The 26,045-nt window shown below is 49.5% G+C and overlaps 2 protein-coding genes across 2 annotated transcripts in view; one reads left to right on the top strand and one right to left on the bottom strand.

Moving 5' to 3' along the window:
• Positions 1 to 2,077: 2,077 nt before the first annotated feature.
• On the top strand, positions 2,078 to 18,019 carry REX1BD (required for excision 1-B domain containing). The gene is made up of 7 exons (XM_056867670.1): positions 2,078 to 2,085; positions 3,071 to 3,184; positions 5,849 to 6,089; positions 8,084 to 8,166; positions 13,545 to 13,749; positions 15,471 to 15,559; positions 17,901 to 18,019. Exons 1-7 carry the CDS (start codon positions 2,078 to 2,080, stop codon positions 17,971 to 17,973), a joined length of 813 nt encoding a protein of 270 aa, XP_056723648.1. The 3' UTR covers positions 17,974 to 18,019.
• Positions 18,020 to 21,141: 3,122 nt separating this feature from the next.
• The window catches only part of CRLF1 (cytokine receptor like factor 1), a 33,398-nt gene continuing 28,494 nt past the window's right edge, over positions 21,142 to 26,045 (bottom strand). The window contains exons 7-8 of the mRNA XM_056844531.1: positions 24,072 to 24,256; positions 21,142 to 21,215 (exon numbers count right to left, since the gene is read on the bottom strand). Of these exons, the coding sequence (XP_056700509.1) occupies positions 21,192 to 21,215; positions 24,072 to 24,256 (209 nt within the window). The 3' untranslated portion in view covers positions 21,142 to 21,191. The remainder of the gene's footprint in view (positions 21,216 to 24,071; positions 24,257 to 26,045) is intronic.

Raw genomic sequence — 26,045 nt, 5'->3', positions numbered from 1 at the left:
AAAACCTCCAGGGAAGGAGAGCTCACCACCTCCCGAGGAAGCCTGTTCCACTGAGGAACCACTCTGATTGTAAGAAAATTCTCCAGATTAGAGTTCGCCGCTCATGTGGAGGAGCGACGCCTCAATCCTGGTTCTCCAGGTTTGAGTCCGCCACAACAGACCACTGCTCTTAACCACTACACCATGCTGGGAACAAGACAGAGCACAGGCAGCATTGATCTTCGCCACTCTCCCCAGCCAGTTTACCACCTCCCAAGGAAGCCTGTTCCACTGAGGAACCGCTCTAACTTAGAACGGGTGGGGGAACCTTTTTTCCGCCAAGGGCCATTTGGATATTTATAACATCATTAGCGGGCCATACAAAATTAGTAACTTAAAAATTAGCCGACCAAGCCTCGAGCAGGCAGCTGCCCCAGATGACACCCCGGCTTGGGCAAGCAGGCAGGCATCCAACTGGTGGCACACTCACCCACCTGGTGGCATAGGATGGTCTGTTGCACCAGCCGGGCATAGCCGTCCAGCTACACGCTGGAGTTGCTCCTGCTCTGCATGGTTGGGGCCGGATTGTACAGCTGGCTCCTGCTACCTCTGCCTGCAGGGATGAAATGACACACTGGCTAAGAATTCCCCCCACCCCCGGTACATTCTGGCTTTGCCCCCTTTAACCCCTCCATTGTTGCCACTTGTACAGAGCCCTCTTGTACAGAGGGAATACGTTTCTCCATGGCCTGGGTGGGAAAGAATTAACAGTTTCTTGGGCAGTCCTAACAGCTCCATAGCTAATGACTCTTCTGCAAGGGGGGAAAAAGGTTCCTTTTTTTGGCAAAACAAACAGCCTTGACTGGAGGCTATTCCTGTCCGCGGGATGGGGGAGGATCAACAGTCTTAGATCCTTCTGAGTTAGAGATCTGCCAGGACCCAAGAAGGGCCAGACCAAATGAATTCACAGGCCTTAAATGCCCCCCGGGCCTGATGTTCCCCACCCCTGTGTTAGAAAATTCTTCCTAATGTCTAGATGGAAACTCTTCTGATTTAACCCGTTGGTTCTGGTCCGACCTTCTGGTGCAACAGAAAACAACTTGGCACCATCCTCTATCTGACAGCCCTACAAGCAGTTGAAGATGGTTATCATATCCCCTCTCAGTCTTCTCCTCTTCAGGCTAAACATACCCCGCTCCTTCAACCTTTCCTCATCGGACTTGGTCTCCAGACCCCTCACCTTTGGAAGGAACAAGGAAGCGGCCTTTGCGTTTTTATCCTGCCCTTGCTTTAAGAGGCTGGGGTAGCCATCAGGGGTTCACCTGTTCTGGCAGGTGATACAGAACAGAGGTGGGGGGTAGACCAACCAGCCACTCTCCCCAAATGAGCTCTCATGGCGGAGTGGAGATTTAAACCTGGATCTCCCAGGTAGAAAACGTGATAGCAGCATTGAAGGAAGAAGGAAAGGGATTCGGCGCAGATAAAAGAACTAGCTATATGATATGAAAGGTCTCCTGGGCTGAAGCTCTCTATTCCTGTAGTTGCCATGGAGGTGATATTCCCATTCTGCAGACACTCCATTGCCTGCCCATTTATTGCCAGGCTCAGTTTAAGGTACTGGCTATCACATACAAAGCTCTTCATGGCCTAGGTCCCACTTCTTTGCAGGACCGCCTCTCCTGCCGCAAGAGCGTCATTCATGCCCGCAGGGTCTTCTGCTGGTGCCAACCTGCAAACAGCCAAAATCCCTACTGTTTTATCCCCACAGTAACCCTGTGAGACAGAATGAGGAAGAGTTGGTTTTTATATGCCGACTTACTCTACCCCTTAAGGAAGAATCGAATCGGCTTACAATCCCCTTTCCTTCTGGTCTCCACAACAGGCACCTTTGAGGGAGGTGGGGCTGAGAGAGCTCTTAAGGGAGCTGTGACTAGCCTAAGGTCACCCAGCTGACTTCATGTGTAGGAGTGAGGGAAACCACCCGGTTCAGAGTCCACCGTTCATGTGGAGGAGTGGAGACTCAAACCCGGTTCTCCAGATTAGAGTCCACTGCTCTTAACCACTACACCACACTGGCTCTCTGTGAGTGGCCTAGCAAATGTCATGGTATGTGTGGACTTGAACCTGGGAGTCCCCAGTCCCACCCTCTTAACCCAAACCCACTGGCTCTCTGTTGCACATGAAGCTGCCTTATACAGAATAAGACCCTCGGTCCATCAAAGTCAGTATTGTCTACTCAGACCGGCAGCGGCTCTCCAATGTCTCAGGCGGGGGTCTTTCCCATCACCTGCTTGCCTGGTCCCTTTAACTGGAGATGCCAGGGACTGAACCTGGGACCTTCTGCATGCCAAGCAGATGCTCCACCACTGAGCCTCAGCCCCTCCCCATTTGTTATTTGGCAAAGACCTGCCCCACCTTACAGGCGTGTTGTAATGATCCCCACAATATATTTTAGTGTATCATTATTAAAGAGATGGCATTCAATGGAAACAAAAATATGACACATTGAAGGGGGAGGTGTGTATTTGTGTGTGTTTCTGCAATAGTTAAATTGTGGAACTCCTTGCCCCAGGATGTGATGGTTGCCAACTTGGAAGGCTTTAAGAGGAGATGTGGACATGTTCGTGGAGGACAGGGCTATCCATGGCTACTAGTCAAAATGGATACTAGCCATGATGAACGCCTATTCTCTCCAGGATCAGAGAAGCATGCCTAATATACTGGAACAAAGGCAGGATAATGCTACTGCAGTCTTCTTGTTTGTGGGCTTCCTAGAGGCCACTGGTTGGGCACCGGGTCTGATTTTCCTTAGGGTCTTATGGAGGATGGGGCTATCAATGGCTGCTAGTCAAAATGGATACTAGCCATGATGCACACCTATTCTCTCCAGGATCAGAGGAGCAGGCCTATTATCTTAGGTGCTGTGGAAAGCAAGCAGGACAATGCTGCTGCTGCAGTAATCTTGTTTGGGGGCTTCCTGGAGGCCCCTGGTTGGCCACTGTGGGAAGAGACTGCTGGACTTGATGGGCCTGGGTCCGATCCAGCATGGCCTTTCTTACGTTCTTATGCAATGCCCGCGTCCTTCCTGCAGGAGGCAGCAGAGGGCCCCGCTCCAGCGGCGCAAGCGCAACCCGGGGCCGGAGCAGAGTTTTTTTGCAGCAGGAAGCGAAAGGGTGGTCTTTGCAGAGGAGATTCTTGAGCAATGGTGAGCCAGGTGGGGAGAGCCTGTCGACAAGGAAAGTACCGGGGAGGTGGGCGTGCTGGGCTTGTTCTCCTGCCCAGCCTCTCCTTGCATGGACTGGCGGCGGGAGTGAGATTGCAAAATTAGCAATTAAAGCAGCCGACCGTTTTCAAAGGGCCTGTTTCGCGGAGCCCTTTTTTGTTCGGCGCGTTGCAAAGCGCGCAGTGGCCGCTAGAGGGAGCCTGAGCCTAGAGATGCTTTTGCAAAGGAATGTCACGATATCGTTATTGTTGACATTATGCTTTAATTATGCTTTAATTATTAATTATCAATTTTTATTAGTAGCATTTTAATAATAATAATCTCTAAAAAGCCTGGCCGAGGTGAGGAAGCGGAGCAGTGCACTGCCCATCATGGTTTTCTGGGAGTGCAATTGATTAACAACACTATAGGTAGGGTTGCCAACCTCCAGGTACTAGCTGGAGATCTCCTGCTATTACAGCTGATCTCCAGCCGATAGAGATCAGCTCCCCTGGAGAAAATGGCTGCTTTGGCCATTGGACTCTAGGGCACTCCCCTCCTCAAACCCCGCCCTCCTCAGGCTGCGCCCCCAAAATATCCTGCCGGTGGCGAAAAGGGACCTGGCAACCCTAACTATAGGCTGTAAAGCCCAGCTTTGCTAAAAGTTAAAAATAAATAAATAAATCCAGTTCTGGCTCAGGTCTAGAATCCAGCAGCAGAACAAAGGCAGGATAAAAATGCAGTCTGATTTAAAAACAAAAAACCAGGCCTGTAAGGTAGGCCGGTGTCATTACCCCGCTACTCAGATGGGGCAGAATGGCCTGCCGATAAAGCCAGCGCTGGAGTTTTTTGTAGCAGGACTCAGCATCCAACAGGGGACTTCTTGTCTCAAAGCCTTGACTCTGCTGTCCCGTGCATGCTTACTCGGGAATAATTCCCCCCAAAACATGCATAAGGTTGCTCAGTTGCAGACTTTAGTCTTTGGGACTTACCCCCCCCAACCCCCGGGAAGCGTATGTGGGTACGCCGCCTTAGCTATTATGATACGGCTGCTCTCCTTATGTGGACTGACCTTTCCAATAGCCCTGAAGGGAGAAGAAGAAAAGCTGGTTTTTATATACCTATTTACCTTTTAAGGAGAATCAAACTGGCTTACAATCTCCTTCCCTTCCAGTGAGATGTAGCGCCAGCGTGGCGTAGTTGTTAAGAGCAGAGGTTTGGAGCGGTGGAGTGTGATCGGGAGAACCGGGTTCGATTCCCCACTCCTCCATATGAGCGGCGGAGGCTAATCTGGTGAACTGGATTTGTTTGCCCGTTCCTCCACACAAAGCCAGCTGGGTGACCTTGGGCCAGTCACGCTCTCTCAGCCCCACCTACCTCACAAGGGTGTCTGTTGTGGGGAGGGGAAGGCGGTTGTAAGCCGATTTGATTCTCCCTTAAGTGGTAGAGAAAGGGGGTTACCGCATTATGTATTCCCACCGATGTATTAAGAGTTTGAAACTGTTATAAAAAATACTGTTCGCACTTTGTTTGGCCCCTTTTAGCTGTGAAGGCGTTCTCCAACCATTTTTTAGCCATGGCATCCAAAAACCCTTTTAAAGCGATGTTTTTTACTCCATTTTCAAACGCTTAATACGTCGCTGGGAGTACATAATGCGGTAACCCCCAAAGTTGGCACATAAAAACTAACTCTTCTTCTTCCTCTCGCCACAACAGACACCTTATGAGGTAGGTGGGGCTGAGAGGGCTCGAAGAGAGCTGTGACTAGCCCAAAGTCACCCAGCTGGCTTCGCGTGGAGGAGTGGGGAAACCAACCCAGTTCTTCAGATTAGAGTCCACTGCTCTTCACCGCTACTCCACGCTGCTCAATGTTATGAGCCCCCTCTGTCAACTCCAGCATGGTGTGGTGGTTAAGAGCGGTGGTTTGGAGGGGTGGAGTCTGATCTGGAGAACCGGGTTGGATTCCCCTCTCCTCCACGTGAGCGGCCAACCTGGTGAACTTGGGATGTGTTTCCCCACTCCTCCGCACAAAGCCAGCTGGGTGACCTGGTCTAGTCACAGCTCTCTTAGAGCTCTCTCCGGCCCACCGACCTTACAGGGTGTCTGTTGTGGGGAGGGGAAGGGAAGGTGATCGTAAGCCGGTTTGAGTCTCCCTTACGTGGTAGAGAAAGTCGGCATATAAAAACCAACTCCTCCTCTTCTTTTGCAGCTTGCAATTAAATGCCTTGCCTTCCAACCCTGCATTCGTGCAAAATGCCAGCGGGTGGTGGGTGGGATCTTTGCCATAAAGAAAGGGAGGATCAAAAAAGACCACATGGAAATTGTCAGTTTAATTGGGTGAAATATAGGAAAGGGGGGAGCCAACCGCCTACCCCCCCCCCCCGGCTAGGGTTTAGTTCTAGTTGCTGTTACAGCGGTGGGCTTTCTTTCCCTCCCCTGCACTAGGGGGGCTTTATCCCCCGGATTTGGAAAGGGAAAGCGCCGTGTGCGTGGCAGGCGTTTTGGAAAAGATGCAATCCTTGGCAAGGTCAAAGGTTTGACATAATGGTGGAGATTAATAGGCAGAGTTCCTCCACCAAAGGGCAAAGTTGGGGGGGGGGGATTGAGCCCTTTGCAAACCAAGGAGGTTTGCAGCAGCCTAAGCAGGGGGGGCGTGTTCGCCAACAGGGAGTGGCGTTTTGGGGCCCGAGCTGCCAAGCTAGAAGACCCAGCTGCCGTGTTCGTGTCTTCTGCCTTTCGCCGGCGTCCCTGCCCCGGCTCGAGCCGCGCAAAGTTGGCCCGAGCCGAGCCCGCAGCCGGCACGCCGCTCCTGCGATGCTGCCAAAAAGGGGCTGCGGTTCCAGGCGAAGCGAGTCTTCAAAGGCCCCCGTGGAAATTTCTTATGGAGTGTGAGAGAAATCGGATCTTGGCAAGGAAACCCGCCGGAAAGGAAGCCAAAGCGGACGCCGTCCATTCCAGACAGAGCTGGGGTGTTGGGGGGGCGTAGAAGGGGATTGTGGGCTTGCCAACTGGAGGTGCTTTGAACCCGCTTTCAAAGTTTTATCCGTGTGTGTGTATATATATATAAATATATTGAAATGAGGCATTGGAAAAATACATCCACTCCAATTGTTGAGCAATTGCATAGGAACGTTTCCAAAACTTTTGAGCTGTTCTTTCGAAAAGGCACTTTGGAACGGACCAAAAAAATAGCCAGGTTTTGGTCACGGAGAAGAATGCGTTCCCTTTCCCAGAAAAATGAACAAAAATTGCCGAAGAGCTTTAAAGACCAAAGGTCCTTCTCTTCCTTGACTGTGTTTCCAGCAAACGCTTCTAGAAAGCTCCCCAACCGGGTGTGAAAATGGGGAGGGCCGTGTCTCGCTGTTCGCCTCCCCTCCCTGGCAAATGGAGGTAGACTGCCCTGGAGGCGGGAGGTTCGCCTGGGTTGGATCCTAGCTGCTTTTCTGCTCAATCTTTTCCCGATTCCTCGCCTCACTATTTCCCGCCATCCCGGTAAAAATAGAAAGACTCTCCTCTCACTAACGTTAGCTGATAAGGATCGAGAGATCTCTTGTAAGGTTGCCAAATTTGGTTGGACAGCCTATAAGATTAGGAAATCTTGGGTACGCCATATATAGGCTTTTTAACAGTAACGTTTAGCCTACAAGATTAGGAAACTTGGGTGAGCCATATATAGGCTTTTTAGCTATAAGTTTTATAAGATATCACATAATTCTGTGATTCTACAATTTTAAAAAAAATTAGTATGAGTTAATTGATATTCTGGAAGCTTGAATTATTGTAGGTAAAGGTAAAGGTAAAGGTCCCCTGTGCAAGCACCGGGTCATTCCTGACCCATGGGGTGACGTCACATCCCGACGTTTTCTAGGCAGACTTTGTTTGCGGGGTGGTTTGCCAGTGCCTTCCCCAGTCATCGTACTGATTCTATTTTATTGGTCTCGGACTGTATTAAATAAATTTGATTTGAATCCTCGCCTCGCTGCATCCACCATCCAGTGGGTTTTGTCCACACAGGTCCCGTGATGCTCTGTGGACCACTTTTTGTGTGGTTCAAAAAGGGCCCCTTCCTCTGTATTTCAGCTAAAAGGCAGAGTAGCTGAACACATACTGCTTCCAACCCTTTCTTTTCTTGCAAGAAAAGCCAACTCTGGGTTTAACACAGAGACCAGTTTCTAAATGGGAGCTTAACGCCATGCAGAGAACCTGAAGCTGTTTGGCTTGTCTTCGGTGTCAGGGCAGAAGTTATCCCCAATTTAGAAAGGCTAAATGGTCCAGCAAATTTTGCATCCTGAATTCTGCTGGCTGGGGGAGAGCGGCGAAGATCAATGCTGCCTGTGCTCTGTATTTGTGTCTCGTTCCCAGCGTGGTGTAGTGGTTAAGAGCAGTGGTCTGGAGCAGCGGACTCTAACCTGGAGAACCGGGTTTGGTTCCCCACTCCTCCACATGAGCGGCGGAGTCTAACCTGGAGAACTGGGCTTGCTTTTCTACTCCTCCACATGAGCGGCAGACTCTAATCTGGAGAACTGGGTTTGCTTCCCCACTCCTCCACATGAAGAGGGCAGCAGGAAAAGAGGAAGACCCAACAAGAGATGGATGGACTCCATCAAGGAAGCCACAGCCCTCAATTTTCTAGACCAGATCAAGGCTGTTAAAGATAGGACCTTTGGAGGACATTGATTCATAGGGTCGCCATGAGTCGGAAGTGACTCGATGGCACTGAACCGACACATGAATCCAGCTGGGTGACCTTGGGCTAGTCACAACTCTTAGAGCTCTCTCAGCCCCACCTACCTCTGTTGTGGGGAGAGGAAGGGAAGGAGATTGTAAACCGATTGGATTCTTCCTTAAGTGGCAGAGAAAGTTGGCATACAAGAACCAACTCTTCTTCTTCTGTTTTCACAGGCGGAGGGTGACGTGCCGGCCTTGGTCCGTCGCTTCTACAGCCTGCAGAGTGAACGCGTGGAAGCCTACCGCCTCTTTGAGGAGTGAGTATCCATCATGGGAGGGGTCTTCCCCGCAGCCCTCCTCCGCTCTGCCTTTCTGGATCCAGGTTTTGTGAAATTTACCTGGGAATAACTTAGAACTGACCTTAATTCCGCCGGGGCTGTTTTAATATATCCGGGACTAATCCAGAACTTACCTTAATACTTCTGGGTCTGTCTTACTGCATTTGCAGCTTTTACAATTTTGGCAATTTTAAGGTGATAATTTTAACCAGGAATTGTTTTTATTGATCTTGCACCTTTTTTTGTACGGGCAGTCTGTGATTCTGCGGAACAAAACTATCAAGCCTGGAAATGTTGATGTGTTGGCATGTGATTGGTCAATTGACCGTATTAATAAATTTGATTTGATTTGATACTGCACTTGCAGCTGACTTAGAGTTCATACATCTAGAACTAGCTCACAGCTATCTTTAATACATCTGGAATTCTCTTAATACATAGGGTTGCCAACCTCCAGGTGCTAGCTGGAGATCTCCCACTATTACAACTGATCTCCCACCAATAGAGATCTGTTCGCCTGGAGAAAATGACCGCTCTGGCAATTGGACTCTATGGCATTGAAGTCCCTCCCCAAACCCCGCCCTCCTCAGGCTCCACCCCCAAAATCTCCAGCTGTTTCCCAACCCGGAGCTGGCGATCCTATTAAAACACTAGGGCCAAAACCAGAACTGACATTCATACATCTAGGCCTGTCTTAATACATCTGGGACTAACTTGGAATTAGTTTTAACATATTCGGGAGCAACTGAAAATTAAGCTTAACACATCTGGAACTGTCTTAATTCACGTGTTGTTAACTCAGAATTAACCCTAATCCATCTGGGATTGTCTGAATACATCTGGGACTATTGCAGAATTAGCCCTACTGTATCCGGAATTGTCTTAATGCATCTAAACCAACTGGGAGCTAACCTTATTAATCCAGGACTGTCTTCAGATATCTGGGACTAACGAAGAACTGGCCCTACTGTATCTGGGACCATCTTAATTAATGTATTATTAACTCAGATCTAACCCTATTACATCCAGGACTGCCTTAATACATCTGGAACTAACTCAGAACGAAGTTTAATACATCCAGGACTGTCTTAATTCATCCAGGGGTAGCTCAGAACTTAACTATATACATTTGGCCTTAACTGAGAGCTGCTCTTAATACATCCGGTACTGTGTTAGCTCATTCAGACCTAAGTTGGAACTAACTTTACTCCATCTGGGAATGCTTCAGTTCATCCAGGACTGCCTTTCTTCATTAGAAATGGGAGAAGAGGACCATATCAAAACCCTCATCCCGAGTTCCTTGTGCATTTCTCATATTTAAGGAGAAACAGGAATAATTTTAATCCACACAGGAGTGAGATAAACAAATGATCTCTCCCTCCCTCCCTCCCTCTCTCTCTCTCTCTTCCTCTCTCCATTTATGTTTTGAACCCGGTTTCTGTTCTCTGCTTTTTACTCTTCAGATTTGCAGAATGGTTTGTGTTATGTACACTATTATACACAATTTAGACCACGTCTATGCATGTATCATTTGTACAGTAGGGTTGCCAACCTCCAGGTACTAGCTGGAGATCTGCTATTACAACCGATCTCCAGTTGATAGGGATCAATTCGCCTGGAGAAAATGGACACGATGGCATTGAAGTCCCCTCCCCAAACCCCACCCTCTTCAGGCTCCGCCCAAAAAAACTCCTGCCGGTGGCAAAGAGGGATCTGGCAACCCTATTGTGCAGTATGCATACAGAGCACTGGGGGAAAATGCATGCATTTCAGCACAAACAACTCAGTGTGAGAAGTCAGAAATGGTGCGGAGGGGGTTGATAACAGCAAGGAAGCGGCAGAATCAGAGCGGGGATTTGGGGGGGTCTGCCATGGGGTGCCCGGGTTGACTTGGGGGTACACACTCACCCCGACCTACCCCAAGGGGTGCTGCAAGGACACAATTGATGCACCCTATCCTGTGCTCCTTGGAAGGGGGATAAAAGTGGTTTTGATCAGGGTCCCCAAGATGGCACATGTTGGTGTCATGGCTCCTGCGGGCCCCTTTCCTAGTGCCTGCCAGGTGTTTATAGAAAGTGGGTGGGCCAAGTGGGGGGTTTTGATTGGCCCTTGGAGATTTGATTGGCTGTGCAGGTTTTTAAAAAAATGTTGCTTTGGCGATAGCTGCCACCCCCGCGACACAAAGATCTTCATGGTGCGACTGAAAGTTAAGCCGCGGCAGCCGTTTTGGGGCTGGGCCAACCAAACTGTATCAGAACTCCAAAGGTGCCCCCAGGCTCAAAAAGGTTGGGGACCCCTGTTCTAGATAAAGGCGTTAAAGTTGAACTTGCCTTTGCCAAAATGTGTGCAAGTGCCGTCAAGTCGCTTCCCACTCGTGGCGACCCTATGGATCAAAGTCCTCCAAAATGTCCTATTTTTGACAGCCTTGCTCAGGTCTTGCAAATTGAGGGACTCCTGGCTTCCTTTATTGAGTCCATCCATCTCTTGTTGGGTCTTCCTCTTTTCCTGCTGCCTTCAACTTTTCCTAGCATGACGGTCTTTTCCAGTGACTCTTGTCATCTCATGATGCGACCAAAATACGACAGCCTCCGTTTTGTCCTTTTAGCTTCTAGGGTCAGTTCAGGCTTGATTTGATCTAGAACCCACTGATTTGTTTTTTGGCCAGTCCACGGTATCCATAACCCTCTCCTCCCACACCACATTTCCAAGGAATCTGCTTTCTTCCTATCAGCTTTCTTCATTGTCCAGCTTTCACACCCATACATAGTAACAGGGAACACGATGGCATGAATCAACTTGATCTTGTTGGCCAGTGACACATCCTGACGCTCAAGAATCTTTTCTAGCTCCTTCGTGGCTGCCCTTCCCAGTCTCAACCTCCTTCTGGTTTCTTGGCTGCACTCTCCCTTTCGGTTGAGGATGGAGCCAAGGAATAGAAAGTCTTGAACCATTTCAATTTCCTCATTGTCAAGCTTAAAGTTGAGTAATTCTCCTGTAGTCATTACTTTTGTCTTCTTTTAAAAAATATTTTTATTAGATTAAAAAAAAAACACACACATAACAGGCTCAGTCGTTCTCATGCATGCAGTATAATCGGTCTTCCAGGAAGTTGGTTTTGAGTTAATTGTTCATATCCTACTGGATATTTATTTAATTAATAATCTATCTAAGTCCTTTATCAATATTTCCACTGCTCTTCAAGCTGTCTGTCAATACAGTACTTAATACACTTCATATTTCCCATTCTATACTTTAGTTTTATTCTTCATCTGCTGCTCTAAGCGAGACTATTTCATGTACACAATAAATCTACCGCCTTTATGTTACTATTCTTTTATCTATTAATATGCCTCCACCCTTCTTTACTGAGTTACGATTTCTACTTTATGTAGTCAAAATAAAACTCCCATTTCTTCTGGAATTCATCCATCGTTCTGCCTTTCGCCAGATTGGATAATTTCGCCATCCCTGCGTATTCTGCCATTTTATCTTGCCGTTTTTTCCAATTCTGGGGTTCCTTCCTGTTTCCAAGTTGTTTCCCCTTAACTAATCTCGCTGCGGTAAGTCATTCCTTTTGTGTTCTCAATATTCAGCCGTGGTCCTGCTTTGGCGCTTTCTCCCCCGTTTTGCCAAAACAGGAAGATCCTATCCAGAGGTTACCGGCGGTTACTCCGCAGCGTACCCGTAAGATGCCCCAGGGTGGATCCCGAGTCGGGGCTTGCCCCTTGGTACGCACCAACGCCCTTTTTATTCCTGGGCCACTCCATCCTGCTGGGAGAGGGGCCCAGCTGTAAGTTTCTTTCTCCTCCCCACCCAGGGCCTTCTCTCCGGGTGCTTGATGAACTCCAGATGAGCAGAAAAAGGAGCGCTCTACCCCAGACACCTGTCTTCTATTTGCAAAGCGGGCGCGGGCGGGGGGGGGGGCGTGTGGATAATTTACTCGGGTTTTTTGCACCGCAGGGGAGGTGGGTGACAGCCCCCTCCCCGGGCAACCCCGTCTTCAAGAGGGGAAGTGTTGCTAATTTAATAACGCCGCTCAAAAGGGCGGCCCAGGAAGATCTTGTCCGGGGTCACGGAGCGGGGAGGCTTCCTTCGACCTGCCTAATGAGCAGCCTGGCAGGTTTAATTGGACTCTCCGGCTGTCAGCGCCCGTTATTTATGAGCCTGCTTCCTGCTCATTTTGGCTGGTATTTGTGTGCCGGGAGGGGAACCGGAAAGGCTATCCAGTCTGACCCCCGCTGTCCTCACAAGTCATAATTGACCTTTGTTTTTTATTTTATATATTTTTTTATTTTTATAGCATAACTCAACAAAAAACAAATCAAACAATTACAATAATAAAAAGAAAAATAACAAAAATTACAAAAGAGTATCAATTATATAATCTGCTTAATATGATCTACATTACAAGATTATAGATTTCAAAATACCCTTTTGACCCTCCACCCACCATAAAAAAGTGACCCATCACCAGACTTCCGGAGAAGTGTCTAAACAGTTTAAAAATTACTCTATTAACAATAATATATATATAAAAAGTAAAAACTAATTTCTATAATTCACTAACTAAATTAGTAATATCCATTTTTGCCAGTTTATCCCAATATGTGATGGCCTTCATCCATGTATTTTTGAATTCTTCCATATCTTTTCCGTGTAGGAATTCTGTTAATTTGGCCCATAATTGACCTTTGGAACTCTTGGCCGCTGCCCTGATCTGTTCATGTTGGCAGCAGAGGATAGGACTCGCAATAATGGGTTTAAATTGTGGGTGGAAAGGTACCGGCTAGATATTAGGGGGGGATTTACAGTAAGAGTTGTTCGATAGTGGGATCGGCTACCTAGGGAGGTGGTGAGCTCTCCCTCTCTCGTGTCTTTAAGCAGAGTCTGGACAAGCCCTTGTCAGGGATGCTCTAGGCTGATCCTGCATTGAGCAGGGGGTTGGACTAGATGGCCTCTATGGTACCCTTCCAACTCAATAATTCTATGATTCTGTTATCAAAGGACCATTATCAGTGGTTTTTGCCACGTTCCCCCAGACGGGGAGGGTGACAGTTTCGCTCCCCTTTCTCTGATCTGCAGAACCGGGTTTGATTCCCCACTTCTCCACATGAGTAGTGGACGCTAATCTGGTGAACCAGGTTGGTTTCCACACTCCTACACGTGAAGCCAGCTGGGTGACCTTGGGCTAGTCACAGCTCTTTTAGAGCTCTCTCAGCCCCACCTACCTCACAGGGCGTCCATTGTGGGGAAGGGAAGGTGATTGTAATCCGGTTTGATTCTTCCTTAAGTGGTAGAGAAAGTCGGCATATAAAAACCAACTCTTCTTCTTCCTCTTCCTCCTTTTCTGTCCACAGAGGCCACCGAGCGTACCTGAGAAGCGGCCCTTCTTACGACTTCGTCCGCTACCGTCAGCTGGTGCACGAGATCACGCAGGCCTTCAGCGGGATCTCGCGGGAAATCCTGGAGATCAAAGGACAGCTGGAGGGTCCCCACGGGCGGCCAGACCTCGCCCAACACTTGAGACGCATCCAAGAGAAGGAGAAGGAGAAACTCGAGCTGGTGAGGGGGGGAAAGGAGGAACAGGGGATTTGCTATGTGATCCTTTTCCTCCTGCTGCAAATGCAAACCAGTTTGATTCCTGTTTTGCCCTCCTGACTTCTCATGTGAGGGAATGCTTTTTGGAGAGGAAGAAGAAAAAAGAGTTGGTTTTTATATGCCGATTTTCTCTACCTTTTTAGGAGAATCAAACCGGTTCACAATCTCCTTCCCCTCCCCTCCACAGACACCCTGTGAGGTAGGTGGGGCTGAGAGAGTTCAGAGAGAGCTGTGACTGGCCCAAGGTCACCCAGCAGGCGTCACATGGAGGAGTGGGAAATCAAAGTCACTCAAAGAAGAGTCTGTCTGCTACTTTTTAAAAAAGCAAAAACCATCCGTACAGAAAAACGATGTGGCCAAATTTCTCCCATTCTCTAATCTGCCCTTCCTGGGAAAAGTGATTGAGAGGGCCATAACCGACCATCTCCAGGTGTTTTTGGATAAGTCATGTACTCTGGACTCTTTTCAGTTTGGTTTCAGGCCAGGCTATGAAACAGAGACGACCCTGGTAGCCTTAGAAGAAGAAGAGAAGAAGAAGAGTTGGTTTTTATACCCCACTTCTTTTCTACCCTAAGGCATCTCAAAGCGGCTTAGAATCACCTCCCCACCCCCCATACACACCCACAGCAGGATCCTAGTGAGGGAGGTGGGGCTGAGAGAGTTCAAAGAGAACTGTGCCTAGCCCGAGGTCACCCAGCTGGCTTCGTGTGGAGGAGTGGGGAAACAAACGCGGTTCTCCAGATTAGGGTTCGCCGCTCTATTGTGGAACTCCCAGCCCCAGGATGTGGTGATGGCTGCCAACTTGGAAGGCTTTAAGAAAGGAGTGAACATATTCATGGAGGAAAGGGCTATCCATGGCAACTGGTCAATATGGATGCTAGTCATGATGCCTACCTATTCTCTCCAGGATCAGAGGAGCATGCTGAATATATTAGGTGCTGTGGAACACAGGCAGGATAAATGCTGCTGCAGTCGCCTTATTTGTGGGCTTCCTAGAGGCACCTGGTTGGCCACTGTGTGAACAGGCTGCTGGACTTGATGGGCTGATCCAGGAGGGTTGTTCTTATGGAGTATGGGGCTATCCATGGCTACTAATCCAAATGGGTACTAGTCATGATGCATACCTATTCTCTCCAGCATCAGAAGAGCATGCCCATTTTATTAGGTGCTGTGGAACGCAGGCAGGATAAATGCTGCTGCAGTTGTCTGTTTGTGGGCTTCCTGGAGGCACCTAGTAGGCCGCTGTGTGAACAGACTGGTGGACTTGATGGGCCTTGATCTGATCCAGCAGGGCTTTTCTTCTGTTCTTATGTGGGCACCTTTAGCATTCTGGCATAGGGTGGTGGGTGCAACCATGTTCTTATGATTCCATTTACTGTTTGGGATCGGAGACATCAAAACATGCCACGTCCCAGTCTTTTAAATTTCCGCGTTTGGTTTGATATGGAAGTACTTTCGAGAATGGAAGCTAGCTCAAAAGAAAACCAGCGGGTGCTTTTTAATTTGCGCTTTAATTATACATTTGTAATCCCACAGGCTTGATTTTGGTAGCGGCGGAATTTACCATACGGGGCACAGAGCCTGGGTTTATTTCCCCACGCTGTTGCTCCCTTTGGAGGTGGGGGTGTGAACATGTCCCTCTGTTCCCTCCCATGGCCCCTCATGCGCTCCTTTTCCCTTCCCAGACAGCGGAACTGCAGCTTGCCAAGCAAAACGCGCAAGACCATCCTGGCACAGACACCCACGAGCGAGAGGTGCGGGAGCTGAAACAGAAGTAAGCAAAGCCGTGCCCTGCGGGTTTCTGGGCCTTTCCACCCCTTCAGTCCCATTGCATGGGGTGGGGGGTCATACTTTGAAAAGGTTACCTGCCAGTAGGGGGGGTAGACAGCCCTGATCCGGGGGCCCTTGGGTAAGTGGGCTGCACCCCCAGAGAGGGCCTGCATATTCTGTAGGAATAGAGAGACCCATTGGAAAATCAGTCAAAAGTAGAGTTGCCAGGTCCCTCTTTGCCACCAGCGGGAGGTTTTTTGGGCAGAGCCTGAGGAGGGTGGGGTTTGGGGAGGGGAGGGACTTTAATGCCATAGAGTCCAATTGCCAAAGCGGCCATTTTCTCCAGGTGAACTGATCTCTGTCGGCTGGAGATCAGTTGTAATAGCAGGAGATCTCCAGCTAGTACCTGGAGGTTAGTACAAGAGCGAAAATTGTTAACAAAGTGCAACAAAATTTATCTTGAAAGCTACGAAATTGACACAACAAAAATATGTGTGACATATAAATGTCCACAATCCATTAAAGAACAACAAGGTACAGCCAGCCTGTCAACCTAGGTTGTATGGATATCTCAGAAGTCTCTGTAAGAGTACTTTCACCATTGTAGACAATGTAGTTCACAACTTGCACAAAATGATGCCAAATTTCACAAGGAGGATACGGCTGTTTCAAATTCTTGGTTGAAAAATTCTTCATCAGTCCTTCAGATATTTATTATTTGGCTACATAGTCTTCACGGCACAAATTCCAAAATGGGGAATTGTTGACCATTCTAATCTTTGGGATACTGGTACAGTGGTGCCTATTTATCCTTCCAGTACCTGGAGGTTGGCAGCCCTAGTCAATAGGATCGCTCCCGGAGAAGACCAGGCCTCCGCTGGGCAGTCTGGTGGGGGGGACGTGATCTGCAAGCATACTTGGGGGTGTAAACTGCAGGGTGTGAAATGGCAAGTACTTTTTCACACTATGCCCGAGGGACGTGTGGAACTTACCACCACAAGACGCCCACAGGCTTAGTATAATAATGGAGGGGGGGGAGAGAATGATGGGAAGATCGATATAGGAAGGAAGGGTGACCGAATATGAACTTTTTCATATGTGATGTTTCAAAAATGGAGTCCCCTGTTTTGAGGTGGGGGCCATTTTTAAATCATCCCCTTATGCCGATTTTCTGCTGACTCCTGGTCCTTGACTCTCATTCCTGTGGGGGGGGGGGAAGTGGGGGAACAATTTTGCTATTCCTCTTTTGGGAAGTGGGGGTACAATTTTGCTATTCCTCTTTTGGCCCCATAAGGCAGCTGTGAACTTTTCGGGGAGGGAAGACGGCATGGAAACCGAGCCTCCTATAATCCTCTTTGGCGGCCTCGCTGAATTTCCCACATTGCGTAGCACCGAGGGCCATTTTTGGAAAGCTCTCTGAGTAACAGGGCTGCTTGCTGGGAATTTGGGGGTCACGTAAACGAGAAACAGCCCCCTCCTGCCACCAAACCAGAGCTCCCCCATACACATATTATTTAGGGGTACCGGTTTGTGGCAAGGAGGTAGGGAAAGGATTCCCTCAGCCTTTCGGAGGCCTTAAGAAGGGTGTGGTGTATTAATAAAATATCTTTTAAAAAAAGAAGAAGAAGGGTGTGGTGTAGTGGTTAAGAGCGGTGGACTCTGATCTGGAGAACCGGGTTCGATTCCCCAGTCCTCCACATGAGCGGCGGACGCAAATCTGGAGAACCGGGTTGGTTTCCCCACTCCTCCACATGAAGCCAGCTGGGGGACCGTGGCCTAGTCACAGTTCTCTCCGAACTCTCTCAGCCCCACCTAACTCATAGGGTTTTTGTTGGGGAGGGGAAGGGAAGGTGATTGTAAGCCGGTTTGATTCTTAAATGGTAGAGAAAGCCGCCATATAAAAACCAACTCCTCCTCTTCCTCGTCTTTCTTCTTCCTTCTTCTTTCGTCTTCTTCTTCCTTCTTCCTTCTTCTTTTGTCTTCTTCTTTCTTCTTCCTTCTTCTTTCTTCTTCCTTCTTTTTCCTTCTTCTTCCTTCTTTCTTCTTCCTTCTTCTTCTTCCTTCTTCTTCCTTCTTTCTTCTTCCTTCTTCTTTCTTCTTCTTCAGGCTGCCTCACCTTCTTCATTTCCCAGACCCTTCAACATCGTTGGTTATTTAATTTGTCAGCTCCCCCCCCCCTCTGCCCACCATTACCCCCTCGCTCAGCTTGCCTCTTGTAGCGTTTCATAAACAAGCGTCAGGGCTGCGAGGGTGGTGGGACGGGCGGGGCGGGGGGGGTGAGTCCTGAGTGCAACTAATCGCCTCCATATGCGGCTTTATTTATCGTTTCCATCCGGCTCACGCAGGCTAATTCAAACCATCGAGGCAATCAGCGAAATTCTCCAGGACTTCAAGTACGATTCGGAGGAGAACGGTTGACGGGACGTCCCGAGGGATCGGCCGCGGCGGAGCCGGGGGGAGGGATGTTTGCGTGTAGAGGGGGGGTTGAGGCTCTGCCAAGGCCCGAATGCTCCGTGCCCCCGCCTACCCTTTTGTACCGACCTTTGATCGAGCCGATTCGCCCGCAGGACTGATGCCACTGAGGGTGGCGAGGGCCCGGCCAGACACTGCGAGGGCCCTTTCTCTTACAGAAACCACCCATGCCAACCACCTCCAGAGTAGACCTGCCTTCTTTCCTCTCTGCACCGGGTCCAAACTGGAGGGAGGGTGGGGGGGGGTTTGGAGCTGCGCTTTATCTTTCCAGCCGACGGGAGTATTTTTTGGCCGTTCCTCCTTCAATAAATCAGTTTCTTTTTATGAATTTCTTTCTTTCTTTTCAAGGGAAATCAATTTTCTCCAAACTTCTGTCAGTTTGGTGGGTTTGAGTAGAAGATACTATAGGCCTGGTTGGATTTATTAATATCCCAGCGAGTTCTTTTAACAACTTTGTCAGAGCACCATATCCGAACCCCAGGTTGTGGATTCAGCTTCTCGCCAAAAAGAACTGTTAATTCTACATGCAGGGGTAGATGATCGCTACCCATCGGCTCTCCCACTCGAAACGTGGTGCAAAAGGGTAAAAGGTTAGAGGAAATCAGTTCCGTAGGAGAGAGGAGGGGGTGAACGGGGGGGGCACTATTTATTTCTCTATTGAGATGGAGTAGCCCATCCACTGTCCCCAGAAGGACAGGTCACAAACCACCGGGGAAGTCACATTCGAGTCCAGTAACACCTTAGAGGCCAACATGATTCTGCGGGGATATGAGCTTTCGAGAGTCAACTCTCCCTTCGTCAGATACGAGTAGGAATGGAGATCTCTGCGTCTTTATATCCCAGTCAGAAGGCAAGAGGGTTGTTGTAAAGTATGGATTGTATCTTTGCATCCTGAGTTCCTTCTTTACAACACCCCTCCCACCTTCTGACTGGGATATAAAGACTCAGAGATCTCCATTCCTACTCGTATCTGACGAAGGGAGTGTTGACTCTCAAAAGCTCATTTCCCCCCAAATCTTATAGGTCTCTAAGGTGCTACTGAGTTTGAATCTAGCTGTCCTACTGCAGATCAGCATGGAGAGCCAGCATGGTGTAGTGGTTAAGAGCGGTGGTTTGGAGCAGTGGACTCTGATCTGGAGAAGTGGGTTTGATTCCCCAGTCCTCCACATGAGCGGCGGAGGCTAATCTGGTGAACTGGATTTGTTTCCCCGTTCCTACACATGAAGCCAGCTGGGTGACCTTGGGCTAGTCACACTCTCTCAGCCTCACCTACCTCACAGGGTGTCTGTTGTGGGGAGGGGAAGGTGTTTGTAAGCCAGTTTGATTCTTCCTTAAGTGGTAGAGAAAGTCGGCATAGAAAAACCAACTCCCTCCTCCTCCTCCTGAGTTCCTTCTTTACAACACCCACCTGACTGGGATATAAAGACTCAGAGATCTCCATTCCTACTCGTATCTGACGAAGGGAGCGTTGATTCTCGAAAGCTCGTACCCCCAAAATCTTGTTGGTCTCTAAGGAGCTGTTGGACTCAAACGCAGCTGTCCTACTGCGGCCCGGTACGGCTACCCTCTGTCTTCACAGGAGAAGTAAAACGTCTTGCCAAACTAGAACGTTTCATCAAACTCTTCAACATCTCCCCAACCAGGGCCAATGTACTCTTGAAAGTGTCCCAACAAACATGTAGGCCTTACGACACACCTGCAAAGGAACCAAGCTGGTGAATCCCTCCATTATTTCGAGGGGGAGGAGGGAACAATAGGGCGAGCATCACACTGTGCTTGTGGGTTCTTCGGCCACTGCAGGACATGGGACGCTGGACTCGGTGGAACACTGGCCTGAAGCAGCCAGATTCAAAAAAGGATGGAACCTCCATGTAAAATGGCATTCTACCTTGGACACCAAGCAGAGAGTTGTGTGTTGTGGCTTTCATGGCCTGCAGGTAGGCTTCATAGAAGCACCTGGTTGGACATCCTTGGATAAAATGGCTAATCCTGCTGGATCCGAGTCCTTGCTTCCCTTGATGGTCAAATAGATGTTCTGTGAAGCCTCACAGGCAGGGATTAGGGGCCAAAGTATGTTTGTGCCCCTCAGCTAGCATTCAAAGGTATACTACTCTTGAACATGAAGGTTCCATTGATAGTTAATTGTCATGGGTGTTCCCCACACACACACACACAAATTTGTTTATAAGTACCTTGCTGTCAAGTTGCAGCCAATAATGCAACCCCCTAGATTGATTAATCAGAGGCGGTTTGCCATTGCCTTCCTCTGCAAAGTCTTCCTTGGTGGTCTCCCAAGTACCAACCCTGCTTAGCTTCTGAGATCTGACAAGCTCGGGCTATATTATACCATTCCGCATCCCTCGAATGTGTCTAGCCTCCCTTTAAACCCATCTAGTGATCATATCCTGTGCCGGTGAGTTCCACAGGTTTAGCATCTAGTCCGGGATGCTGCTTATCCAAACCAGCAGGGCTATTACTTGACCACAATTTCTGCAGCCCCTTCTGGAGGAAGGGGGAGCGTTGTCGATTTAACTCCTAACGCCGGGTTTTTTTGGCGGCCGGCAGGCTCAAATGACCACGCGCCTCACAAACAAACCATCAGTTCACAGCCATTCACAAACCTGCAAACACAAAGTTACGACACAAGATTTTTAAAAAATTGTCTTTTATTTTTTTAAAAAAGAAAAATCCTCTTGAAATGCCAGGAGATAACTTGGCTGTTTCCTTCTCGCCTGCCTCAAAGGCCCGAAAACCTCTGGAACTCACCGGCTAGGACGCTGGACCCGTTTGGGGGGGGGGTTGGTGGAAGGGGAATCAGCCCCCCTTGCAACTGCACCCTCTAGTGGCCAATACCAAGAAGGCAAAAATGGGAAGAGTCGGGGCCATTAACCTTCTCCGGAGACGTTGATGGGCAAAGATTTATTTGGAAGGAGGAGCAGATTAGGGGTGTCACTCCTTGCCGTTTGACGGTGCCAGAAGGGAAGGTCGGAGCTCAAGTTCATTTTCAGAGCCGGCGGGCACAAAAACAAGATGCTTCCTCCACCAGCGGATGGTGACATCTCAAGCCCTTTGCAACCCCCCCCCATGCCCGCCAGGAAGGAGACTGGCCCCCACAACTGCTGGAGAGTCCTCGTTGGCTGGGCTCATTGCTCCTTCAAACTTTGCTACGACTTATCGCCGGATAGGACCTGGGGAGAGAGAAGGGAAGTCAGAGGCACAAAATTAACCTTGGAGTGTTGGGAGGACGAGCAAAAACATCCAGGCTTGGCACCATTGAGCTGCCGTTGTCAGCGGCTGTCCCTGCCTCTATCTAAACCACTGGTTCCCAACCAGGGGTCCATGGACCCCCAGGGGTCCTCGAGAACTAAATTAAGGTCCGCGAAACAAAGTTATAAACCCATAATAAATTAATATTTTCAACTAAAAGTTCTCTATTATAAAATCTATATATTCAAATATAATTCTAAGTTTAATGTTTAACTAACAGTTATGATTAAAGTTTATTTTCAAATTCCCGGAATTTTTATTTTGAACCTTGGGGTCCCTGCACCGAACAAAAAAGTCCTAGTGGTCCCTGGTCAAAAAAAGGTTGGGAACCACTGATCTAAACCCATCTAGTGACTATATCCTGTGCCGGTGAGTTCCACAGCTTTAGCATCTAGTCCGGGATGCTGCTTGGTCCGAACCCGCAGTGTTATTATTTCACCAGAATTTCTGCTGCCTCCTTGTCGATTTAACTCCTGACGCCGGATTTTTTTGTAGTCCGACAGGCTCGTATCACGATGAGCCTCACAAAAAAACCACTACTAGTTTGTAGTCTGGACTCAACTGATCTTTGGTGAGACGATTCTTGCAGTCTTCTGAGAGGGAAGACTACGGGCTCTGTTTGCCGCAATGGAACCTCCATTCTCAGAGGCAGTATATCAGAGGTGGCAAACAAATGCCCGTTGGGGGGGACAGCTGCCGGCACAGCTTGCTTGCAGTCTTCCCAGGAAGGCTAGTTTTGGTGAGCGTACTGAACTGTCACAGGAGATAATCCTGTGCCTGCTGGAGAATAGGCTCCCAATGACAGGCCAGAAGGTTCTGGGTTCAAGTCCTGGAACCCCTTGCAAGGGACTGCCACCTAATATCTGACAAAGAAAGGAGTGAAAAACATTGAGGGCTAGTAACACTTGCAGATAGTTATGTGAGGCCAAGTTTCACTCTTTTCTTTGTAAGAACTCGGCCCTGCAAAACAATCGGCAAGAGTTACTAGCCCTCAGTGTTTTTGACTCTCTTTGCAACACCCCCAAATATAGGGTTGCCAACCTCCAGCTACGATCTCCTGCTACTACAACTGATAGAGATAGGTTCCCCTGGAGAAAATGGCTGCTTTGGCAATTGGACTCTATGGCATCAAAGTCCCGCCCCAAACCCCTCCCTCCTCAGGCTCCACCCCAAAAACCTCCCGCTGGTAGCGAAGAGGGACCTGGCAACCCTAGCTGGAAATCTCCTATCATAATTGATCTCCAACCGATAAAGATCAGTTCCCCTGGAGAAAATGGCCGCTTTGGCAATTGGACTCTATGGCACTGACGTCCCTCCCCAAACCCAGCCCTCCTCAGGCTCTGCCCCGAAAACCTCCCATCAGTGGAGAAGAGGGACCTGGCAACCCTACCCAAATATAGGGCTGTCAAAAAAAAAAAATTCGGTACAGTTCGGATTCGGCCGAATTTGACCCTTGTGGGGTCGGTACGTGCCGAAGTCCGAACTCCCCCGCTTCGGATCCCCGGTAATTCGGGGGGATCCGGAGTTTGGGGGAAAATTCGGCCGAAGCGCGCCTTCAGGGATTCCCTGAAGGCGCGCGGGGGCCCTTTAAACTGATCTGAGCCTCCCAGCTGGGAGGCGCAGATGAGTTTAAAGGGCAGCCCGCCCCCCTTCAGCGGGCTCCCGTGAAGGGGGGTGGGCTGCCCTTTAAACTCATTTGTGCCTCCCAGCCGGGAGGCGCAAATGAGTTTAAAGGGCAGCCCGCCCCCCTTCAGCGGGCTCCCGTGAAGGGGGGCGGGCTGTCATTTAAACTCATCTGCACCTCCCGGCCGGGAGGCACAGATGAGTTTAAATGACAGCCCGCCTCCCTTCAGCGGGCTCCCGTGAAGGGGGGCGGGCTGTCATTTAAACTCATCTGTGCCTCCCGGCCGGGAGGCACAGATGAGTTTAAATGACAGCCCGCCTCCCTTCAGGGGAGCCCGCTGAAGGGAGGCGGGCTGCCCTTTAAACTGATCTGAGCCTCCCAGCTGGGAGGCGCAGATCAGTTTAAAGGGCAGCCCGCGCCTTTCAGCGGGCTCCCCTGAAGGGGGGGCCGAATTGGCCGAATTTATTCGCGAACTCCCGAACTCGCTGAATTTGGCCCCCCCGGTTGCCCGCCAGATTTGAGTTCGGATCCGTCCGAACTGAAAATCACCGAATCAGGGGAAATTCGGTTGATTTTCAGTTCGGACCGAACCGAATTGACAGCCCTACCCAAATACAAGTAGTGATGCCAGCCTCCAGGTGGGACTTGGTGATTGCACCAGAATTACAGCTCATCTCTAGATGACAGAGATCAATTCCCCTGGAGAAAACGGATGCTATGGAGGGTGGACTCTACAGCACCATACCCCCACTGAGGTCCCTGTCCTCCCAGGCTCCATCCCAAAATCTCCAGGAGTTTCCCAAACTGGTAGTCCAACCCCCTGCACAATGCAGGAAATTCACAACTGCCTCCCCGCCCCCACAATCCCAGTGACCCCTACTCCAGCCTTAAAACTTCCTGCCAGTGGTGAAGAGGGACCTGGCAACCCTACCCCCCGCCCACCCCCATTTCAAGCGGGTGGCCAGACGGGACTTGTTACACAAGTCATTTGTGACAAAGCTGTAGAGCCAAATACCAACAATCTATCAAGGAGGGGGAAAGAATCTCAGGCCTTTTTGTCCCTAATCGCCACGGGTCTTTGCAAGCCTGAACCGGCCACGCAATTCTCCCTCCCGCCTTGCAAAGAAGGAGAATTGTGGATCTCCTTACCTACCTGGTTCCGCGTTTTGTGCGACTTTTGCAGCGAGACGCGCCACTGGTCGTACATTTTGATGCTCAGGTTGGCGCAGCCGTACGAGCTCCCGTGCTTGCGCATCCACCCGAAGAACTGCTTCAGCTCCCGGCGCAGCGTGTTGTTGTGCTCCCCGCTCTTCGGCTCGCAGACGCCCGTGGCCCGTCCTGAGGAAGCGCGAGAGATGGTGGTCACATCGCCAGCCCGGTATGAAAACTGTGCTCGGTTTGTGCTCAATGAAACACAGAGCTCCTTTTTCTCGAGGTGGCAAAGAACACCCCCACATACACCCCCCAATCTGATGCCCCAGAGGCCAGAAGGAAAAGGATGACGGTACACGGTCTTGGAAGGAGGGAGAAGCTAGCGTGACTTTCGGGGCCGGCCCTCCCAGCTGGGAAATAAGACCTTCAGCCTGGCTCCGGAGCAAGAAATCCAGGTGCCGGGCATACGGCGAGGTCAAGCCTTCTCCCGGGGCTCTTCGCTTCCTTCCCCAAAGGCACCACAGGTCTGCCTCTGGCACGGACCTGGTTTCTCCGGGCTGACATCTGCTCGGGTTTCTGGAGGGGGGGTGGGGGAGGCGGCCGCCCCGAACAGCGAGCTGGAAGGGCGCCCGAAAAGCCCGCCAAGGGGGAACCGTGAGCCCGAGCACCTGGCGGAGAGCGTGGGCCTCGCCCCGGACCTTTGAGGGTCCTCACTGAGGCCGGACGTCTGTACGACCGGCCGGCGGTTGTGTCCTCGGACGGTGTAAACTCCCCGATTTGGCTGGCCTCAGTCTTGGCCACGTCTGCTTTAGCAGGTTTGTGACTTTTTTGAACATTTACTCCAAAAAAGTGTTAAGAACATCAGAAGAGCCCTGCTGGATCAGACCCAGGTCCATCATGCCCAGCAATCTGTTCACACAATGGCCAACCAGGGGCCTCTAGGAAGCCCCCGAGAAAGACCACTGCAGCAGCATTATCCCGTCTGTGTTTCACAGCACCTAATATATTCAACATGCTCCTCTGATCCTGGAGAGAATAGGGATGCATCACGACTAGTAGCCATTTTGACTAGTAGCCATGGATAGCCCTCTCCTCCATGAACATGTCCACTCCCCTCTGAAAGCCTTCCCAGTTGGGTGCCGTCACCACATCCTGGGGCAGGGAGTTCCACAATTTAACTATGAGTTGTGTGAAGAAATACTTCCTTTGATCTGTTTTGAATCTCTCCCCCTCCAGCTTCAGCAGATGACCCCCTGCGTTCTGGTCTTACAAGAGAGGGAGCAAAGCTTCTCCCTGTCCGCTCTCTCCATACCAAGCATAATTTTATAGACCTCTAACACGTCTCCCCTTAACTGCCTTCTTTGCAAGCTAAACAGCTCTAGTCCAGCATCCTGTCTCACACAGTGGCCAACCAGTTACCCTAGAGGGCCAAACAAACAAGATATAGAGGCCGAAGATTCCCCCTGACGTTGCCTCCCGGCACTGGGATTCAGAGATATACTGCCTCTGAATGTGGAGGTTCCCTTGAGTCACCATCTGTCTAATCCCCTTTCACTTTGTGTATCCCTTGTGGAACTGTTACATTTGCAATGACTTCTGGTTTGCAATGACTTCTGTTTATTCCAACTATATCCTCTATAGATTTTAAGTCATATGGACTATTACATTTGCCAATGGATATAGTTATAAGATTTATCCCTAAGGGGAAGAAATGAATTTTTGAACCTTGTATACCTTTTGAACTGCATGAATTGAATGGAACTGATGAAGAATGAAACGATCGTCTTCCTTTCATAATAGTCTTTTACACATCTGCTGAGGTCTTGTGACCAACTATTGGAATCTTCTTGTCTTCAATAGTCCTTTGTGGACTATTGAAATACCATTGTATATAGTTGTATGTTTGTCCCTTTCCACTATTGTATGCATTGATTACACTTTGATGTTTCACTCATTTGTGTTGTAGTAATTATAG

Source organism: Euleptes europaea, chromosome 2 (assembly GCF_029931775.1).
Source record: "Euleptes europaea isolate rEulEur1 chromosome 2, rEulEur1.hap1, whole genome shotgun sequence".
Taxonomy (NCBI): Eukaryota; Metazoa; Chordata; class Lepidosauria; order Squamata; family Sphaerodactylidae; genus Euleptes; species Euleptes europaea.
This window is presented reverse-complemented; position numbering and strand designations above follow the sequence as displayed.

Excerpts from the sequence above, each read along its gene's own strand:
- REX1BD (XM_056867670.1), top strand. Across the intron at positions 8,167-13,544 it reads GCCTACCGCCTCTTTGAGGA|AGGCCACCGAGCGTACCTGA; the intron begins GTGAGTATCCAT and ends TTCTGTCCACAG. Across the intron at positions 15,560-17,900 it reads GTGCGGGAGCTGAAACAGAA|GCTAATTCAAACCATCGAGG; the intron begins GTAAGCAAAGCC and ends CGGCTCACGCAG.